The sequence below is a fragment of the Schistocerca piceifrons genome, chromosome 4 (assembly GCF_021461385.2).
Source record: "Schistocerca piceifrons isolate TAMUIC-IGC-003096 chromosome 4, iqSchPice1.1, whole genome shotgun sequence".
Taxonomy (NCBI): domain Eukaryota; kingdom Metazoa; phylum Arthropoda; class Insecta; order Orthoptera; family Acrididae; genus Schistocerca; species Schistocerca piceifrons.
Window position 1 is genome coordinate 120,872,039 of NC_060141.1, and position 21,019 is coordinate 120,893,057.

The 21,019-nt window shown below is 38.3% G+C and overlaps 1 protein-coding gene across 1 annotated transcript in view; it reads left to right on the forward strand.

Moving 5' to 3' along the window:
- Positions 1-19,677, forward strand: part of LOC124795647 (pyrimidine-specific ribonucleoside hydrolase RihA-like) — a 118,208-nt gene extending 98,531 nt beyond the window's left edge. The window contains exon 6 of the mRNA XM_047259720.1: positions 19,360-19,677. Within this exon, the coding sequence (XP_047115676.1) occupies positions 19,360-19,677 (318 nt within the window). The remainder of the gene's footprint in view (positions 1-19,359) is intronic.
- Positions 19,678-21,019: the final 1,342 nt, after the last annotated feature.

The following is a 21,019-nucleotide window of genomic DNA, read 5'->3' on the forward strand; positions in this document are numbered from 1 at the left end:
CAGACAGCTGCAGCGATGCTAGTGCTCCAAGCAGTTGATTTTCCCATGCAGTAAACAAGAAGAACACTTCCTTTCGTCAGATCTAAGGCAAGGTGCTAGATTTGATCAAAGAAAATTTGACCAATGCCTAACTTTGACAAAGTTCCTTATTACACTATCAAATTTTATTATAGTCTAATATCGGCCTTACCAATCCACTATCGGCAACCCAATCTGAAACACTGCATCATAACTTGTGCACACCGTGGATATTTTGCTGGGAAAAAAACCACACATATAAATGAAGTTTTACTGTATTTTCTTGGTTTGACCTTCACCAAGGAATACATTATCAATTGGAATCCTAATTTCTTTATCCAACTGTGTTGGAATGTTAATTACTGAGATCAAAGTATAGGATCCAAATAAGATTTCCAGATCATTTTCCCTATCAGAACCCTTTGGAAAATCTACATTGAAGTATCATAGGTCATTAAATGCTTGCTGCTTTCTGACAGCTAGCACAGTAAGGAATCCAGGCTCCTCATAAAAAGTTCAAAATTTCACAGTGGGGTTTATATACAGTATATACAGGATGTACTAGTCAAAGATGTGTAAAAAAAGGCATCTTGGAGCATGATGTTTGCCGATAATGTTGTAATCCATGAACCCACCCAGGAGGCACTTCAAGACCAGCTTGAACAGTGGAGAAAAGCTCTAGAGAAAAGGGAAATGAGAATTAGCAGGGTGAAAACAGAGTATATGTGTACAAAGGATGCCAAAGATATATATATTAACCTGCAAGGAGAACAACTGACGCTGGTCAAGAAATTTAAATACCTAGGCTCTTACATGCAAAGTGATGGAGGACTGGAGGCCGAAATACAGAACAGGATAAATAGTGGATGGATGAACTGGAGGAAACTGAGCAGAGTACTGTGTGATAAGAAGGTTAGCTGCAGACTGAAAGAAAAGCTTTACAAGGCTGTGGTGAGGCCTGTGATGCTGTATAGTGCAGAATGAGTGGGGTGACTTGAAAGGATATACTAAGGAATGAGTACATCAAGGGAACAGTGAAAGTAGGGCCATAGGGAAGTTGATCCAAGAAAATAGACTAAGATGATATGGACATGTGCAGAGAAGAGGGGAGTACTACATGGGGAGAAGAGTTGAAGACCTAGAAATTGAAGGATCAAGGAGAAGAGGAAAACCGAAACTGAGATGGAAAGACAAGGTAGCAGGGGACCTTCGGGAGAAAGGATGGCTCAGAGAAGACGCACTGGATAGGCATTAATGGAAGAGAAGCGTCCAGCAAAGCAACACTGACCCCACATGACGTGGGAAAAGGCTGAGATGATGATGATGATTATACACAGTGAAAATTGAACCATTTTTCAGTATTAATTCTCAAGTACACACTTATATGTGCTGATCACTACAAAACTTCTGTTCCATCTTAATGTATGTACCAACACCTCCTTTTTCTCGTATTAGTTCTGCATGAGTAAGCTGATAGAGTGCAATATTTTATATGTAATTTATTTAACCCTGTGGTTATATGGTGCTTAGATAGGATGTCTATGTTTTCAGAGCTGTCTAAATTTTCCAAACAGACAAGAAGCTCTTCTACCTTATTACCCAATCCTCTAATATTTTGATGAAATAAGCTAAATCTATTTTTCTGTGCATACTTTAGCATTTTGTGGGGCTCTTCTATTATTGTGAATTCTTTCAAAACAAGGTGCCTGAATCCTGATTCTAACCTAAAAAAGATGCATCTATGACACCAGTAACCACAGAGATCTTGCTTGGTGTGATGGTGCCCCCTGTATATTATCTGCAATAAGCTCAGTCAACCTACCTTTCCCTCTCTTATTCATGTGTAGGCCATGTCTAGAATAACCTCATCTCCCAACTGTAGCAACAGGCACTGCACTCAAATGAGATATCATTTCAGTCAGCAGTAGCCTGCTGAACTCAGTGTTCACCCAGGGCTCATCACGGCACTGCAGGAACTTCACAAAACTCACATTTGTGCATGTAGTTGCTACTCCAGTTTCTTCGAGGTCATCCCTATGAGCTCTAGAAACAATGGCACTGGTACCCCAAAGTAACTTAATTTTATGTTAATGAACTATGGATCAAAATAAAACACAAACTATTGATTCAATAATTCATTCTTCATGCTACACCAAAAAATCATTCTCATTAAATACACAAAGACCACAAAAAAAGTATAAAAATAAACTGTCAAGTTCTACAGTGTATTTTCATCCTAAAGGGAAATTCTGAAAATGCTGTAACAGTCACTGACTGGAAATATTTGTTTATTCAATTATCTATTTCGATCTTTTTTTTTTATCTTCAGACTGATCTAAATACAGCAACATGCAGAAAAATGTACACAATGGTAGGCTATCAACTGCAATAAGCAGTACCATAATGCACTTAGACTGAAAAGTTAGCAAAGTGAAGTTAACAGAAAAACTGATCAAAATGTATAGCCATATGTGGCATTGTCACAGAGTAAATTCATGATAAAATACATGTCCCTGCTTGGGTCATCGCTTGCATACTGTGCTTACATCATCAGTTCAAACAGCTGAGGGGGCATGGCAACTACATATCATTGGCTAACTGCAGTTTACAATGGTGTAATACAAATTTAGAAATGTAATCTTAGACTATGTCTGCACACAACTTAATTGAATACCTTAAAATTCAATTAAAAGGGCTTTACAGTCATGAGTCAAAAGGGAAATATCAGTTTAAATTCTAAGGGGAACTGCAAATAAGTGTATGTGCCATACACATTACAATAAAGTTAACTGACAGCAATTGTCAAATGATAAAAAAACTGTGGGCACAGTGGGCATACCTAAAACAGAACTGAGGAACTGCTGGCTGCACAAGGTGAAGACATTATTAAAATGGACAGAACGAGAAATAAAATTAATAAAAGCACCAAGACTAAAAAAAGTATGACAAAAACCTATAGTTAAAATCATAAAAAGTTAAATTCTAGGATTTAATAAAAGATAATTGATTTTTCATCAAGCCATTCATTCCAGCCACTAATTAAGAAACTAATTATTGTGTTACTTTTGCACCATCAAAATACATTGCTCTTTAAAATTTGAGCATGAAATTTTAAACCTTAATTTAAAAAACCTAAAATAATTATAAAATAAAAGAACTAATGAACTAAAATGCAATAAAGAGGATAAGTGGTATATTATATTCAGTATTTAAGGAAATATATGTTTCCCACCTGTATATTTTATCTCCAAAATAGTAAATTTGTGAATATATCAATTTAAATACTTAAATGAAACAAAATAGTCATAACAAATCATATTTTTTCTAAAGAAACTAGACACCTTAATAATAATTAACATTTCTTTTCTACAATTAATTCTATAACAATTATGAAACCTCAACTATGAATTAATTGTAAACCAACCTACAATGATATTAGCAAAATAAATACAAAAACTTTGATTTGACACAAAAGATACACTGAATAAAATTTGTTTTATTGAATTTAAATCATTTATAGTATTTTATAATCCACAAGCACTAAAACTATAGCAAAAAATTCAGTTATACAAAGTAGAGGATACTATGACACAAATTCATTAACATCATTTTTCTGTATAAAAAATAAGCAATCAAGATATCCTAATTTGCACAGAACAGTTTTCAGTGCAAGTGAAATATTACACTCACATGTCATGCTGCAGCACCAGTACAATGTGGTCAGCTGAGATGATGTAACCATGTGACTGAGTGCATTTTTGTATTAATTAGCTCTGAAGGAGGAGATTGTCTTACAGTTTAGCTATGTTTACAGTGTCACTGTCTCAAATTTATGATAAACTGAACTTTTATTTCTTCAATACCTATATTCCACTCAGGACTTCCCATTACCATATTTCTTCAGCACACAAATGAAGAATAAATGCCTCATTTCAAGAGGGCACTTAGTACGTATTTAGTTGAAACTGAGACAAAAATTTTCTCAAAATCTATAAATTCCTGTAGCATTGGTAAATCATACTAACTGCTATATTCAATAATATTGTTCACAAAACTGCAAATGATACACTGAGCTATTTCTGCCCCATTCCTCAGTTAAAATATTCTTTCCCTTTTTTTCTTTCTAGGGAGTTCTTTCAACAATTATAAAGTTTAGTAACCATCTTGTACATTATGGAATAGACAAAAGATTTATAGTTTTCTACATGCAAACATTAACTTTCAGCCTGAAGATTGATTTGCTGCAGCTCTCCACACTACTCTATTCATCTCAGAGTAACTACTGCAACTTACATCCTTTTGAACCTGCTTGATGTATTCATCTCTTCATCTCCCTCTATGATCCCCCTCCCCCTCCCTGCACACACACACACACACACACACACACACACACACACACTTCCTTCAAATACGAAATTGGTGACCTTTTGGTGTCTCAGAATGTGTCCTGTCAACCAGTTCTTTCTTTTAGTCATGTTATGCCACAATTTTCTTTTCTCCCCAAATATATTCAGTACATCCTCACTGGTTGCGTGATCTACCCATCGAAACTTCAGCATTCTTCTGTACTACCACATTTCAAAAGGTCCTATTCTCCTTTTTTCTGAACTGTTTTTTGTACACATTTCACTTTCATACAGTTCACATTTCACTTTCATACAAGACTGCACTCCAGACAAATAACTGCGAGAAGGACTTCCTAATACTTAAATCTACATTCAATGTTAACACATTTCTCTTCTTTGGAAATGATTTTCTTGCTACAGCCAGTCTACATTTCACATCCTTTCTACTTTGGGCATCATCAGTTATTTTACTGCTCAAAACTCATCTACTACTTTTAGTGCCTAATTTCATAATCTAATTCCCTGAGCACCACCTGATTTAAATTGACTACATTTCATTACCTTGTTTTGCTTTTGTTGACAGGACACTGTCCATTTTGTTCAGCTGCTCTCCCAAGTCCTTTGCTGTCTCTTAAAAGAATTACAATGTCATTGGCAAACCTCAAAGTTTTTATTTCTTCTCTCTGAACTTTAATTTCTTCTCTTAACTTTTCTTTGGTTTCCTTTATTGCTTGCTTAATGTACAGATTGAATAATATTGGGGATAAACTACAACCCTGTGTAATTCCCTTCTCAACCACTGCTTCCCTTTCATGACCTTTGACTCTTATAACTGCCACCTGGTTTCTGTAAAAATTGTGCATAACTTTCACTCCCTGTATTTCCCCCCGTTACCTTCATAATTTCAAAGGGTGTATTCCAGTCAACATTTTCAAAAGGTTTCTTCAAATCTATGAATGCTATAAATGTAGGTTGGCCTTTCCTTAACTAACCTTCTAAGTTAAATTGTAGGGTCAGTACCACCTCGCATGTTCCTACATTTCTCCAGAATCGAATCTGATTTTCCCCGATGCCAGCTTCCACCAGATTTTGTTGATGGTGTTAAGACAGAAACCAGCCAAAAATTTACTTTCAGTTCCTTTATTCAAAGGATACCGTTACCGGTTTCAAATCGTTGTGATTCATCCTCAGACGGTTTACACGCTTTCTTTATGATATGTGGTGCGTTTTTACAGATTAATTGTCGTGAAATGTCAGTTTCGACTGTTTGTTTTCATAACATTCATCCAACAGATGTAAATGCATTCCCACTGCATCCTCGTTGTTGCACAAGTAAATAGTTCTCACTGAACACTTTAGATTTGTTGCTGAGATCATTTCTACCATGCACCACGTTTTGATACATACATGTATTTTACCTCTGTAATATTTTATCCAAGAGGATGCCATCATCATTTAACCATACAGTAGAGCTGCAGGCCCTTGGAAAAAAAGGCTGTAGTTTCCCCTTACTTTAAACTGTTCGCAGCATTAGCACAGCAGTGCTGTGCTGGTTGATGTTACAAGGCCAAGTTAGTCAAACATCCAGACTGCTGTCCTTGGAACTGCTTTGTCAGGCCTTTCAACAGATACCCCTCATTGTAGTTGCACTTACAGTACAGCTCACCACCAAGGCACATTCCTTGGTTTATGGGGTATTTCTCTCAAAAATTCATTTATGAATAAGTTGGAATCACTTGTTTTATTTTGTTATACTTATTTTATTTACCTCAGCTTAGTTTACCTTTTGCATTGCACACAAGGTTTAACTTTGTGAATACTGCTTAAAATGAAAATAATTCCAGCAGTGACTCTAAACAGTGGGCGACAGGTCCTACCTGGTGATAACGCAGTGGCGCCATACCCTGGTTCCTCAAGTGGACTTCAGATTGGTCTGATGTTGGTTGTTATATGAAGAAATCCAGCAACAAGAACAAATATCTGGAATTCGGAGTCTGCAAATACAACTGCCACAAAACTGTGGAAGGTTTTGTATTGGTCAGACTGAAAGGATTTTCAAGGCTCACTCCAAGGAACACACATACAGCCAAAATAAGAGCGTATTTGGTACTCATTTGGTAAGGGCAGTAGTAGGAAATATGCAGGATAATATGGAAGACCCCCCTACGAACCATGGACCTTGCCGTTGGTGGAAAGGTTTGCGTGCCTCAACGATTCAGATAGGCGTACCGTAGATGCAACCACAACGGAGGGGTATCTGTTTGAGAGGCCAGACAAATGTGTGGTTCCTCCTGAAGAGGGGCAGCAGCCTTTTCAGTAGTTGCAGGGGCAACAGTATGGATGATTGACTGATCTGGCCTTGTAACACTAACCAAAACGGCCTTGCTGTTGTGGTACTGTGAACGGCTGAAAGCAAGGGGAAACTATAGCCGTAATTTTTCCCGAGGGTATGCAGCTTTACTGTGTGATTAAATGGTGATGGCATCCTCTTGGGTAAAATATTCCGGAGGTAAAATAGTCCCCCATTCGGATCTCCGGGCGGGGACTACTCAAGAGGACGTCGTTATCAGGAGAAAGAAAACTGACGTTCTACAAACGGATCGGAGTGTGGAATGTCAGATCCCTTAATCGGGCAGGTAGGTTAGAAAATTTAAAAAGGGAAATGGATAAGTTAAAGTTAGATATAGTGGGAATTAGTGAAGTTTGGTGGCAAGAGGAACAAGACTTTTGGTCAGGTGAATACAGGGTTATAAATACAAAATCAAACAGGGGTAATGCAGCAGTAGGTTTAATAATGAATAAAAAAATAGGAGTGTGGGTAAGCTACTACAAGCAGCATAGTGAACGCATTATTGTGGCCAAGACAGACACGAAGCCCACGCCTACTACAGTAGCACAAGTTTATATGCCAACTAGCTCTGCAGATGATTAAGAAATTGATGAATTGTATGGTGAGATAAAAGAAATTATTCAGGTAGTGAAGGGAGACGAAAAATTAATAGTCATGGGTGACTGGAATTCGACAGTAGGAAAAGGAAGAGAAGGAAACATAGTAGATGAATATGTATTGGGGCTAAGAAATGAAAGAGGAAGCCACCTGGTAGAACTTTGCACAGAGCATAACTTAATCATAGCTAACACTTGGTTCAAGAATCATGCAAGAAGGTTGTATACATGGAAGAACCCTTGAGATACTAAAAGGTTTCAGATAGATTATATAATGGTAAGACAGAGATTTAGGAACCAGGTTTTAAATTGTAAGACATTTCCAGGGGCAGATGTGGACTCTGACCACAATCTATTGGTTATGAACTGTAGATTAAAACTGAAGAAACTGCAAAAAAGTGGGAATTTAAGGAGATAGGACCTGGATAAACTGAGAGAACCAGAGGTTGTAGAGAGTTTCAGGGAGAGCATAAGGGAAGAATTGACAGGAATGGGGGAAATAAATACAGTAGAAGAAGAATGAGTAGCTTTGAGGGATGAAGTAGTGAAGGCAGCAGAGGATCAAGTAAAAAGACGAGGGCTAGTAGAAATCCTTGGGTAACAGAAGAGATACTGAATTTAATTGATGAAAGGAGAAAATACAAAAATGCGGTAAATGAAGCAGGCAAAAAGGAATACAAATGTCTCAAAAATGAGATCGACAGGAAGTGCAAAATGGCTAAGCAGGGATGGCTAGAGGACAAATGTAAGGATGTAGAGGCACATATCACTAAGGGTAGGATAGACACTGCCTACAGGAAAATTAAAGAGACCTTTGGAGAAAAGAGAATCACTTGCATGAATATTAACAGCTCAGATGGAAACACAGTTCTAACCAAAGAGGGGAAAGCAGAAAGGTGGAAGGAGTATATAGAGGGTCTATACAAGGGTGATGTACTTGAGGACATTATAATGGAAATGGAAGAGGATGTAGATGAAGATGAAATGGGAGATATGATACTGCATGAAGAGTTTGACAGAGCACTAAAAGACCTGAGTCGAAACAAGGCCACGGGAATAGACAACGTTCCATTAGAACTACTGACGGCCTTGGGAGAGCCAGTCCTGGGAAAACTCTACCATCTGGTGAGCAAGATGTATGAGACAGGCGAAATACCCCCAGAATTCAAGAAGAATATAATAATTCCAATCCCAAAGAAAGCAGGTGTTGACAGATGTGAAAATTACCGAGCTATCAGTTTAATAAGTCACAGCTGCAAAATACTAACGTGAATTCTTTACAGACGAATGGAAAAACTGGTAGAAGCCAACCTCAGGGAAGATCAGTCTGGATTCCGTAGAAATGTTGGAACACGTGATGCAATACTGACCCTACAACTTATCTTAGAAGAAAGATTAAGGAAAGACAAACCTACGTTTCTAGCATTTGTAGACATAGAGAAAGCTTTTGACAACGTTGACTGGAATACTCTCTTTCAAATTCTGAAGGTGGCAGGGGTAAAATACAGGGAGCGGAAGGCTATTTACAATTTGTATAGAAACCAGATGGCAGTTATAAGAGTTGAGGGACATGAAAGGGAAGCAGTGGTTGGGAAGGGAGTGAGACACGGTTGTAGCCTCTCCCCGATGCTATTCGATCTGTATATTGAGCAAGCAGTAAAGGAAACAAAAGAAAAGTTCAGAGTAGACGTTAAAATCCGTGGAGAAGAAATAAAAACTTTAAGGGTCGCCAATGACATTGTAATTCTGTCAGAGGCAGCAAGGGACTTGGAAAAGCAGTTGAACGGAATGTACAGTGTCTTGAAAGGAGTGTCTAAGATGAATATCAACAAAAGGAAAACGAGGATAATGGAATGTAGTCGAATTAAGTCAGGTGATGCTGAGGGAATTAGATTAGGAAATGAGACACTTAAAGTAGTGAAGGAGTTTTGCTATTTGGGGAGCAAAATAATTGATGATGGTCGAAGTAGAGAGGATATAAAATGTAGACTGGCAATGGCAAGGAAAGCGTTTCTGAAGAAGAAAAATTTGTTAACATTGAGTATAGATTTAAGTGTCAGGAAGTCGTTTCTGAAAGTATTTGTATGGAGTCTAGCCATGTATGGAAGTGAAACATGGACGATAAATAGTTTAGACAAGAAGAGAATAGAAGCTATCGAAATGTGGTGCTACAAAAGAATGCTGAAGATTAGATGGGTAGATCACATAACTAATGAGGAGGTATTGAATAGAATAGGGGAGAAGAGGAGTTTGTGGCACTACTTGACTAGAAGAAGTGATCGGTTGGTAGGATATGTTCTGAGGCATAAAGGGATCACCAAGATAGTACTGGAGGGCAGTTTGGAGGGTAAAAAAAAAATGGTTCAAATGGCTTTGAGCACTATGGGACTCAACTGCTGAGGTCATTAGTCCCCTAGAACTGAGAACTAGTTAAACCTAACTAACCTAAGGACATCACAAACATCCATGCCCGAGGCAGGATTCGAACCTGCGACCGTAGCGGTCCTGCGGTTCCAGACTACAGTGCCTTTAAGCGCACGGCCACTTCGGCCGGCGGAGGGTAAAAATCGTAGAGGGAGACCAAGAGATGAATACACTAAGCAGATTCAGAAGGATGTAGGCTACAGTAGGTACTGGGAGATGAAGAAGGTTGCACAGGATAGAGTAGCATGGAGAGCTGCATCAAACCATTCTCGGGACTGAAGACCACAACAACAACAACAACAACAATATCGAAGAGTTACATAGGTCATCACAAGGGCAAATATTAAAGCTACTTGAGGAAATGGAGATCTACACCCATAGAAAATGGCAACCAGGATTACTGCTTTATGTACAGTGAGAACCTTGACGCCTACTTTGATCTATTCAGGAACTTACTTGAGTGAACAGTGTCAACCACCACAGCAGCTTGGCATGTAGCCGTGGACAAGAGACAATGGCGGTACGGAGATTGGGCTTCATTCCACAAGCAACTCCGACTATCGACTATTGGGACATTACTCTAATAATTATGCTTTTATTGTCCATCTTCACATAAGATTGAGCTTTGTACACCTTGTCATACTAGAAAGTTTTCTGTTAAGATTCTACTGTATATTACTTTTTACATCTTTTGTTCTGACTTCCACACAGTGTTGTATTATTTATATTATAATATCAGTAGGCTTCTATAAATAATCTTTTGCCACTGACATGTATTTTAGTTCTACATATCGTATTACATTGTTAAGACACACAGTCTGCCATATGAAATCATTTTAATTAATTATCATGCATATTCTGTTTTAATTTACTGAATTTATGATACTGATTACTCATGTACTGCAGCACTAGCAGCACTGGCATAGTTATATTTGTGTAAATATAGGTTCCCCCAGACTGTTACCAGCACTTTTTACGTACCCACTTATACAGGTTATTCAACAATGATATTCTTATCTGAAGACTTTTAATGGTATGTGTGGTTGGTATATATAGCTGCTAAACAAGTTATATTTTTATGTATTCCTAGGTTTTCTGTACATTTAGCCTTGTCACAGTACTGTTTCATCTATTTTCCGGAACAGATGATGATGGTAATAAGCCAAAACCAGAATGTGAGTTGTACAACATGTATGATAAAGGCAGGCATTTATAAATAAATATATTTGGCTGCCTGGAAAGTACACAAATGTCATTTAATTCTACTTTTTTGCTGCAGTCTTTCTGGTGTTTGGTCACTACTGATCACTTGTGCTGCCCAAGTCAAATGTAGTGCACATGGTTGCAGATGTCTGTTGCTGCTGGCATGTCACTTTTACTACTAAGTATTTCTTCAGACTTGCAAGCCCACAGTGTACAGAGAACAGAGAACCTTCCTGTTTTTGGTGCAGGCGAATGCATCTTGGATCTTATGCATGTTGTAGAAGCTGGATGGAACACCAATCAGATGAAGATGTTTTCCTGTTATGTGTCGTATAATCTGTGGTGCATCAGGATGGCTATAGACCTGGTAAGCTATATGGGATTTACATGTTGGCTGTGGCAGCCTCAGCAATGTTCCTCACAGCTGTGTTCATCTGGCTGGTATCCCAGACTTAATGGACAGCAGATACCCACTTCCATTACTCATATCAACTAATTCTTCCACTGCTTCATGGAATAAATGAAAAGCATAATACTGTGTATGTTACATAGGATTAATTTATTTAGTTAACTGGTTTTCGGCTTGCAAGGCCATCATCAGACTTTAACTATCATCATCGAAGAAGTTACAATATTTGTAAACAACAATGGAAAAGATGTTACTCGTCTAGACTGAACCACAAACACACAGTAAAAATCATCTTTGAGACTACAGTGGTAATTCGATGTAAAGATGTAAACAGTTGAACACTAAGTAAATATAAAAGGAGCAAACCAGGGAAAACATTAACACTAAACTTCAAAAACAGTGTCTACATAACAAACAATGAGAAATCCAGGATGGAATAATGAAAAGGATAGACTGTTACCATATAGAGGAGATGTTGAGTCACAGAGAGGCATAGCTGAAACACTGTTACACATGTGAGCTTTTGGCAAAAAAGGTCTTCTATGAAAGTAGACAACACACATATTCATGCAAGCCAAACTCACACACACATGGTCACTGTCTCTGGCCACAGAGAGCAGCTGTCTTTTTGCTGTACCTGTCTGTGACTCAGTATCTCCTCTATATGGTGAGCAGAATCTGTCCTTTTCATAATACTGTCTATAAAACAATTTACATTAACTTAACAATCCCAATAAAATAAAATAATTATTTGATAAGATCACTAAATAATAGCTTGAAGAGGTATTCAACATGGAAAATGATACAGAAACACAATAAAAGTTAGAATTGACAATCACAACAGGTAATACGGAATACACAGGCAATCACAATAAAATAAATACAGGAAAATGGAGGAATAGAAAGGAACAGACAATATAGTACGTAATGGAAAGCTGAAAGGATTTAGTCAAGAACAGGAGAGGGAAGTACTGAGCTGTTTGGTCATTCACTATTAAATCAGGACTTTGGGCCAAATGGTTGTTGATTTCCAGGGCTTACAACAAGTTGTGTTTGTGGCCTTTGTTTGCTAAGTGAAGGATATGGGACTGTGGCTGGCAGCTGTGGTCCTCACTCATTACATTCTCAGAAAATGTGGAACCTTAATTCTGAAATCTTCAGTTGCACTGATTTTCAACCAGCCTAATTGCTAAGTCTCTGGCTGATTGACCAATAATCGATATTCCATAGCATATCAATTACTGAGAACAATATGGAAGAAATAAAGAAAATGGTAATGCAAAACTACCAAATCAGCATCAGAGAGGTTGCTGATAATGTTGACATATCCTTTGGCTCATGACAAGCAATTTTTTCAGATGTTTTGGGCATGAAACATGTAGCAGCAAAGTTATTTATGAAATTAATGATTTTCAACGAAAAACGATATTGCATAGACATCACTCAGGAATTGCTGAATGAAGTCAACAATTTTCCAGAACTTTTAAACAAGGTGACAAAACAAGAGTATATGGGTACAATGTTGAAACCAAGGCCCAATCATCCCAATGAAAACTGCCTGAGGAGTCGAGACCATAAAAAATTCAACAGGTTTGACCACATGCGAGGGTTCTTCTCACTGTTTTCTTCACTTACAATGGGATAGTGGATCATTAGTTCCTGCCTTATGGTTGTACGGTCAGTAAGGTATACTACCTCAAAGTTATATGCAATTTGCATAAAGCAATCCAAAGAAAACGACCAGAATTGTGGCAAAACCACTCATGGAAATTGCATCATGATAGTGCTCCTTCTCACACCTCAATGCTTGTTCATGATTTTCTGGCAAAACACAAAACCATTATGTTGCCACAGCCACTGTATTTGCTGGACATGGCCCCCTGCAACTTCTTTCTACTCCCATGGCTGAAGAGAACTGTGAAAGGACGTCATTTTGCCCCCACTGATGAGATACAAACAGAATTGCTAAAGGAGCTGAAATTGTAATGAAAATTGAATTGTAGAAGTACTTCTAAGATTGGAAGAAGTGCTGGCACACATTTATTATATCAAAAGGGGATTACTTTGGAAGGGACAAAGTTGATGTTGATGAATAAATAAAGATTCTTTAACAAAATCGAAAATTCCCATTACTTTCTGATCAAACCTCGTATGCAACACCTCTCCCAACAAGTCTTTAGTAGTATGTCAAGTACTAATTTGTTTTAAATAGGATTGTTAATTTGATATTAACTGTCATATGGGCAGACTTTTCAAGTTTAATGCTAATGTTTTCCACAGTTTCCTGCCTTTATTGTATAACTTTTTACCATTTTATTGAATTACCACCAAACTGTCAAAAATGACATTTATTCTGTCTGTGTCTCAGTTCAGATGAGTGACATCTTTTCCACTGTTGTTTACAAATACTGTAGCTTCTTTGTTGACAGAACTTGTAATCTGATGATAGCCTTGTAAGCCAAAAACAGGTTGCCTAAATAAATTAATCCTGCAGGACATAAACAATATTGTGCTTTTCATTTAATACATATACTCAATACTGTATGCAGTACAAGACAAGACTGGAAAATGCCTATCCATATACAGCAAGATGTTTAATGGTCTAGTCCATTTAACTGACAGCTTGATGCCTCCAATGACTGTGATGACACAATGAGTGGAAGTGCCAACAGAGCATTCACTGTATCTTGCGGAAGCAAGTGACAGACCATTACGTGTCCTCCCTTCTATGGAAGAGCATTTACACTGCACTTGGGAATTTGTCAAACTGACTGGAGAGGGCACAGAAAACATCATAATAGGGAACAATAATTATGGGGAAAGGCATTGTAGCCCAGGACTGACAGTTGCAGTTCTCTTAATGTGTAATGGGAGAGTGGTTGTTTAATACAACTAAAGGAATGGTAAGAGTACAATCACACAACAAAATAAAAAGTAGATGACTACACAGAAAAGAAACAGAGTAGCTGTCTAAAGTCTATGAGGGATTACACCTATGTTGCAACAATAAACTTAAACTTTTGAATGTGGTTGCAGTTCCAGATTATGGTTGCACGTGTTCTGTAGCTGGTGTTCTCCTTGTTCATTTGTCTAGCTTACCGAGTGCAAGGCACCCTTGCTTTTACATATTGCTCAACTTCCTTATTCATGTGTTTCCACCAGTAATAAAATTCTGCAATGTGACAAACAGCCACACCTCTCTCGCTGTATCTTGCAAAGACTGTATCATGGCTTGATATAGCACCTCACCAGACAAACTGTCTGGGACCACAATTTTCTGACACTAGTATGTTTCCTGCTTAGGTATTACACTGTGTGTACTGAATTTTGGATGCATCACAATCATTACTGTTGTGAACCCTTGCACTGTGGGTGCTTCAATTGCTTCTCGCTCAAACTGATTTGCTACAATGCACACACATTCCAACTTGCAACATCTGCATTACCATTTGCTTTCCCTGGTACATTGGTTGTGCATTTTCGGTGAGAATCTGGCATTGCTGAAAGTTATCTACTGGCACTGAGTACTATTAATACTCAGGGAGTAGTGCAGCCAATTTCCCTGAGCATCTTGTGGCAAATACACCACTTTTCCCAGGGGGGTATAAAGGGTTTTTCATATCCAGGCATGCAAGAATGGGGCCAGTAACTCCTTCGGTCATACAAGAGATTCTTCACACTCTGCAATGCAATGAATTTGGCACCCTTTTTCAGCAATTACAATTTCTGCAGTCAAGCCCATATTTTCGATTTTTATTTGCCATATTTTTATTTATTTATTTTTATTTTTGAAGACTGGAATTCTTTTACCATTTCACATATTGTGGATGTTGTGGACAGCTTTGACAAGCTGCAGATTGGATTCTGCTTCTCTCTGAATAATGATATGACATAAAGACCGAGCGACCGCTACGGTCGCAGGTTCGAATCCTGCCTTGGGCATGGATGTGTGTGATTTCCTTAGGTTAGTTAGGTTTAAGTAGTTCTAAGTTCTAGGGGACTGATGACTTCAGATGTTAAGTCCCATAGTGCTCAGAACCATTTGAACCTAAAGAGCAAAGCTCTTTCTGGGTGAAGTGACATTTCTACAGGCTAGGGTGAAGTGTGCAGCCCTCAGTTCTTCTAGCACATTCTGAAACATTGCACTGTGACATCAATGTTCCTACACAAAACAAGAATGTTATCTATATACATTGGCCAAAACGCCCTCTAGCACATGTTGGGATGTCACCATGGCAGTTTTTCATCAAAAAGGCATGCACCCTCATTCTTAGGTGCAATAACTATTGGTGTTACCCTTGAGCTCTCACTCTCCTCTATAATTCCATGTTGGAGCTGCTGTGTCTTCAACTTCTCCAATACTAGTTTAAGATGGTGCAGTATAAATTATAGCTTCTTGTACATTGCCTGCACATCTTTGGTGGGAATCTGACAGTGCTGAAGTGGTCCACTGAGACTAAATACTTCTATATACTCATTGAGTAGCATAACAATTCTTTTCTGAGCATCTTTAGGCAAATAAGCCACTTTCCCATACTAGCTTGTCGGCAGCTTTCCCTCACTGTGGGCCACAGAAACCTTCTTCCTTTCCTAACCCTTCTTCTTTTAATGATTACAAGCTTGCAATCACTGTTCAACAAGCTAATTTAGCTTCCACTTCTCCAAAATTATCCATTCTGACAGGAAGTACACAATGTTCATGATGATTTTGAGCATACAACATACAATGCTCTATTTAGTTCATGACTGTACACCAATGGCTCCACAACATACAATACATCAATCAGCAATGTGGCCCCAATGTCTGTCCTGTTCTTTCCAAAGTCCTATCAGGGGAATTTAGCTTGAGACACTACAGTCGCAGTTTAGCAATAGTGTTAATTCCTTTAATATAACCCCACATGAATGTAATATCATCAGCTGTGGCACCATTTGGGAATGGATCACGCACCGAACATCACAGTATGCCACTTTCAATCAACTACAGCACAATGCAAAGCCATGTAATCCAGTGAGAGGACAGTTTCATTATTCCTGCCTAAGTTATGACATATTTCAAGAAAAATGTGGAAACAGGATCTAAGAAATGGTTTTTGACCAAACCAAGCTTATAATAACAAATTTTTTTGCATTGCCATCATCCACAACATTCGTCTTGTGAAGCAAAAACTTATAATACTTCCTTCTACTTTGCCTAATTTACAGCAAGACAGGGTTATGTTGTCTATCATGAAGAACCTATGGCTACCTGCAGTCTAGGGTGTAATAAAAGTTTTCCTCCATGCTCTTCTATATTGTTGGTTACACAAAAGTCTGCCACTGACATTGTTTTCTGCTGACCTGTGGCTGCATTCACCAAAAAGTGCTGTTGTCACTGGGCAGTGAAAGCACAGCTCACTCATCTGTTTAATGCGCACATGCTGTGCTACATGAAGACATTTACTATTGCTCACATCCTGTTATTCAGTGGCCCGACTGACTGCCATTTCCACACTGTAGTGCCTTGAAATACCTACTGCATGTGATCCAAGTGGTGTGATTGATAACTTCTCACTTGAGATCCAAACTCATTCCTCCATTCCCATGGTTGCTTGTTGGATTCCATTTCTGTCAGATGTGTTGTGGATGTGCTACTCTAATTTTTAAAGTATTGGGGAAATCTGGTCAGACCTTCTTCGGCACATCACTTGGTAGTCTGGAGAGAAATGTGTGCAAGCTCCTTGGTCTCTTGGATCACTATGTGATTCACTGCTGGATTCTGTGTTAGAATGTATGGATTTGTATTGATTTCGTGAAAGTTTAAGTGTCCTCCTGCCTGCTTCATAGATATGCTTTTAAATAACTCTCAGTGCTGCTTAGTGGTACTTCCTGACTGGTAGCATTCCAACAATCTAGTTATCAAACCTGTGAAAGTTTACACACATCTTAATTTCTCATGACATGTTACAAAAGCACACTCAAAAATCACCTGTGAACTTAAGCCATCCTAAGTTAGCAGTTAGTCCTCTGACCCTTGTTCAAGGTCATTTCAGTCCCCAGATTTTAACTTCTTCCCCAGGTTTCCTCCCAAAAACTGTTACCAAAGGGGATATGGTTAAGTAAACAGTTGGGAAAAAGAGACTGCATGGTGAAGGTGTTTCCACCCTTCTGGCTATCCTCAAGATATTTAGCGCTTCAATCCAGCTCTGTTTATCTACAACCATCTTTGCAGACTCATTTAACAGCTGTTACATCACCTCTTGTATGGTAACTTTATTGCCCACAAACATATTCTAACTACTGGGTAGTAAGGATGGAAAGGCTTAAGCAAATAGACTGTGCATGCCACAAAGCTCACCCATTAATATTTGATGACCTCAGCCTCCGGCATCAGTTGGGCAGCATTTCTGCACCTGATATGTCAGGATGGTCAACCTAACATATACCTGGTGAGCTGTAAAAGTTAGCATGTCAGCGATACTGGCCTACAGTTGCATCTTTTTGCACTACCAGTTGCTGCAGTGGCAGCTCCAGCAATGTTCTCCACAGTTGAGCTCACCAGTTGGGATCTCAGGTTCCATGGACTGAGTCCACCAAATAACCAAGGCCATGATGATTTAAAAACATTTATTCAGTGCTGTGTAAAATATAAGAAAAGACTAGCTCTGGCCTATCCATGTACACCCAGACATCACAGTTCTACAGACCAATGTTACACTAATGGATGGGTTCCAAAGCCAGCTTCCTAACGACATGTCATTTTTCAACTGCCAGCTGCCATCTCTAGAAGCAGTTGTGAAGGCCCAGTCAGTAATGATGGCTAATTTTCTGTGTTCAGCTGACAGCATAACCACAAGAGATGCAGTTTATGACATAGTGCCGAAATGGCAAGTTCCAGCAGATAATACACCCCTACACTTTGGGGAAGCGAGGTAAGTGCACTGCTGAAGGCGGTTTACCTGTGTCCTGCCTGTATTTCTTGCTTTCATTTTGCCCATTGCTCTGCATATCAATTTGAGGCTACACACACTGACCGGGAAAGTTTTTCATGGCCTCTTAAGCTCATATGTTGTATTGTGAGCACCACGTAGCTGCTATAGGTGAGTGGTCAGTGAGCAGATGACCAAGTTCTTCAGCACTGGGTGATGGTGAGTTGTGCGTGGTTCATTTCAAATTGAACCAGCTGGTCAATGTATAAAACTGTCTCTTCCTTTATGCATTGTATAATATTTGCAGACTTCTTCATGAAGAAATCTGTTTTGCCAACTATAAGTTGTAGCTTGTATGTACGCAAGTGAATCCTATTTGCTATTGATCTGAAAGGGCTGCTTTCTTTGTGCTTGTTTGGCACTTCATAAATTTTAGATAAAATTGGAGTTTTGTGCACAAGTTTTGATTGTATAAGCATCAGTTCTTGTGAACTTGATTAAAGTCTTCAGCTTTTTAAATTACCTCAGTGATGGGATCCACTCTCAGTTCTTTGTACAGACAGGCAGGACATAGATAAACAGTACTAGTCTCTACCTTATGTAAAAGGTCTCAGCGATCAAACAAGCAAACAGCTTCTCTGGGTTGGTCTCCAGCCCATTTTTTACAGCATCTATAAGACACAGAATGGATTAAGTTCCACAAAGGGCAAGATACATGCCCTATGCACTGTAGGCATGTACAAGGTGGACTGTGAGTGTGGAGAAGTGTATTTTGGTGAAACTGGCAGACCGGTAGCAACACACATCCAGCGCACAAATGCCTCTTTTGTCTTGGGTACTAAGGTACCACAAGAAATTGTTCGTACTTGTCAAGCAGCCAGGCAATTAAATATGGAAGTATTGGATCAGGGATGCTATTTAAGTACTGAAACACCCTATATGAACAGAGAAATAAAAGTTCCAAGCACAGATTTTTTTCAGTCATGTTATGATATTATCATTTTTGGGAGTACTGCTTTTCTAAATATTTGTACATACAGTTTTACAAGCATTTACATGTAAGACCAATATGAATTTACACTGATTTTGAAACTTTGTTTTTCAGGACTGGCGAAAGAATGTACTGGGAGTGGCAAATAGTTTACAGATTTCTTTCCTTAATAAAATAGAACATTACCAACTGGAAGCTAATGAAACATATTGGATATGTGCTGATGCACTTTCTGCTGCAGTTCTTCTTAATCCAAACCTGATCACAAAAGCTAGCTCGTATGGTGTCTTTGTGGAAGTCCAGGGGAGATATGGAAGAGGTGCATTCTTTGTGGATTATGCTGAATCTGAAGAGCTCTCCAAGAACGCCTTAATTGTACAAGAAATTAATGTTCAATCTTACAAGGAGTATCTTCTAACAACTCTAGCTTAAAATAGTCACTACAAATTAAATGAACACGGAGTCACTGTGATGAAATGTGTGAACAACTTATTTGTTATATTTTAAAATTATAGTGAAAGTAGCAACCCACCACATCTTCACAGACACAGCACTAAGTATCTAGAGCAATAAAGCTTATGAACAATAATAGGCAAGTGAATATCATCACTTTTATGAAACTTAAACAATTTAAGGAGTGTACACTAGGAAAGTTCCTAGTAGGCACAAATGTTATCTGTTCTACTTTTAATAAGCATTTGGAGTGACATCTCACGGCAATGATGGGAGCTGCAAGCTACCGTACCCCCATCTGCCTGATTGCAGTATCAGTGTGGTGCAAGCTATGGCCATATGCCAGCCATCTGACTGCAGTGCTAGTACAGTACGATCTACCCACTCACAGATAAGTTCTGTGTGTGTTATTGCAACTTGCCACCCAGCCACCTCCAGTGCCAGTCCAGAGTGAGCTTCATTCTCTGCACGATGATCTCCCATATATCCCTTCACACCTCTTGAACATCAACTCTATATCAAAAAACATGTTGTTATCTGATACATCCTTCACCACAAGTCATTTTGAAAGTCGATGGCAGCATATGCTGACCTGGTTCTACAGTCGGGTGGTTTTATACCTGGATCCCATGCCCACAAACCTTTCTCGTGAATCAGTCTAGTGTCTAGTGAAAACTGTATCAATATCCCCACAGACTTTCAATGATTAACTTGAACACGCAGACAGAAACAACAAGATATTTTAATAATAATAATAATAATAATAATAATTACATAAAATTCCTCTGCATTTGTCAAGAGAATTACAATACACAACTGAATTAAATATGATTTTATGTTTACTTTTAAATACAACATATGACAATGAAACACTGGAAGTGATACTGTGATTACAGACAATAGAACACACATTTGAACAGCACACAGCACACCACATCCTCCACTTCTTTTCATTATGACATTTGTTCCAAATGGTTTTTGACATTATAATTATTTCTGCAATTATTCCTAACTGTAAATTGACAGTCTCAATTATGATATAAAACAATATGTAGTTCTAATGTATCCTGTAATAAAAAACCCAAACCAGTTTCATTGCAGTAACTGATACAATGCAACTGTCATCAAGTTCAATAACAAGAGATTAAGTAATTATACTATATATACTGTTCAATGTATTAGACACAATGCACATTACTCAGTGTTCTGAAGCAATCAGATTTTTCAATAGAGCATTGTCAAGAATGCTGTGCATAATAATTTATACCGGCAATAAAGTAAATCATTTTTATACAACACCCTTAGTTGGTACCAAATTGAA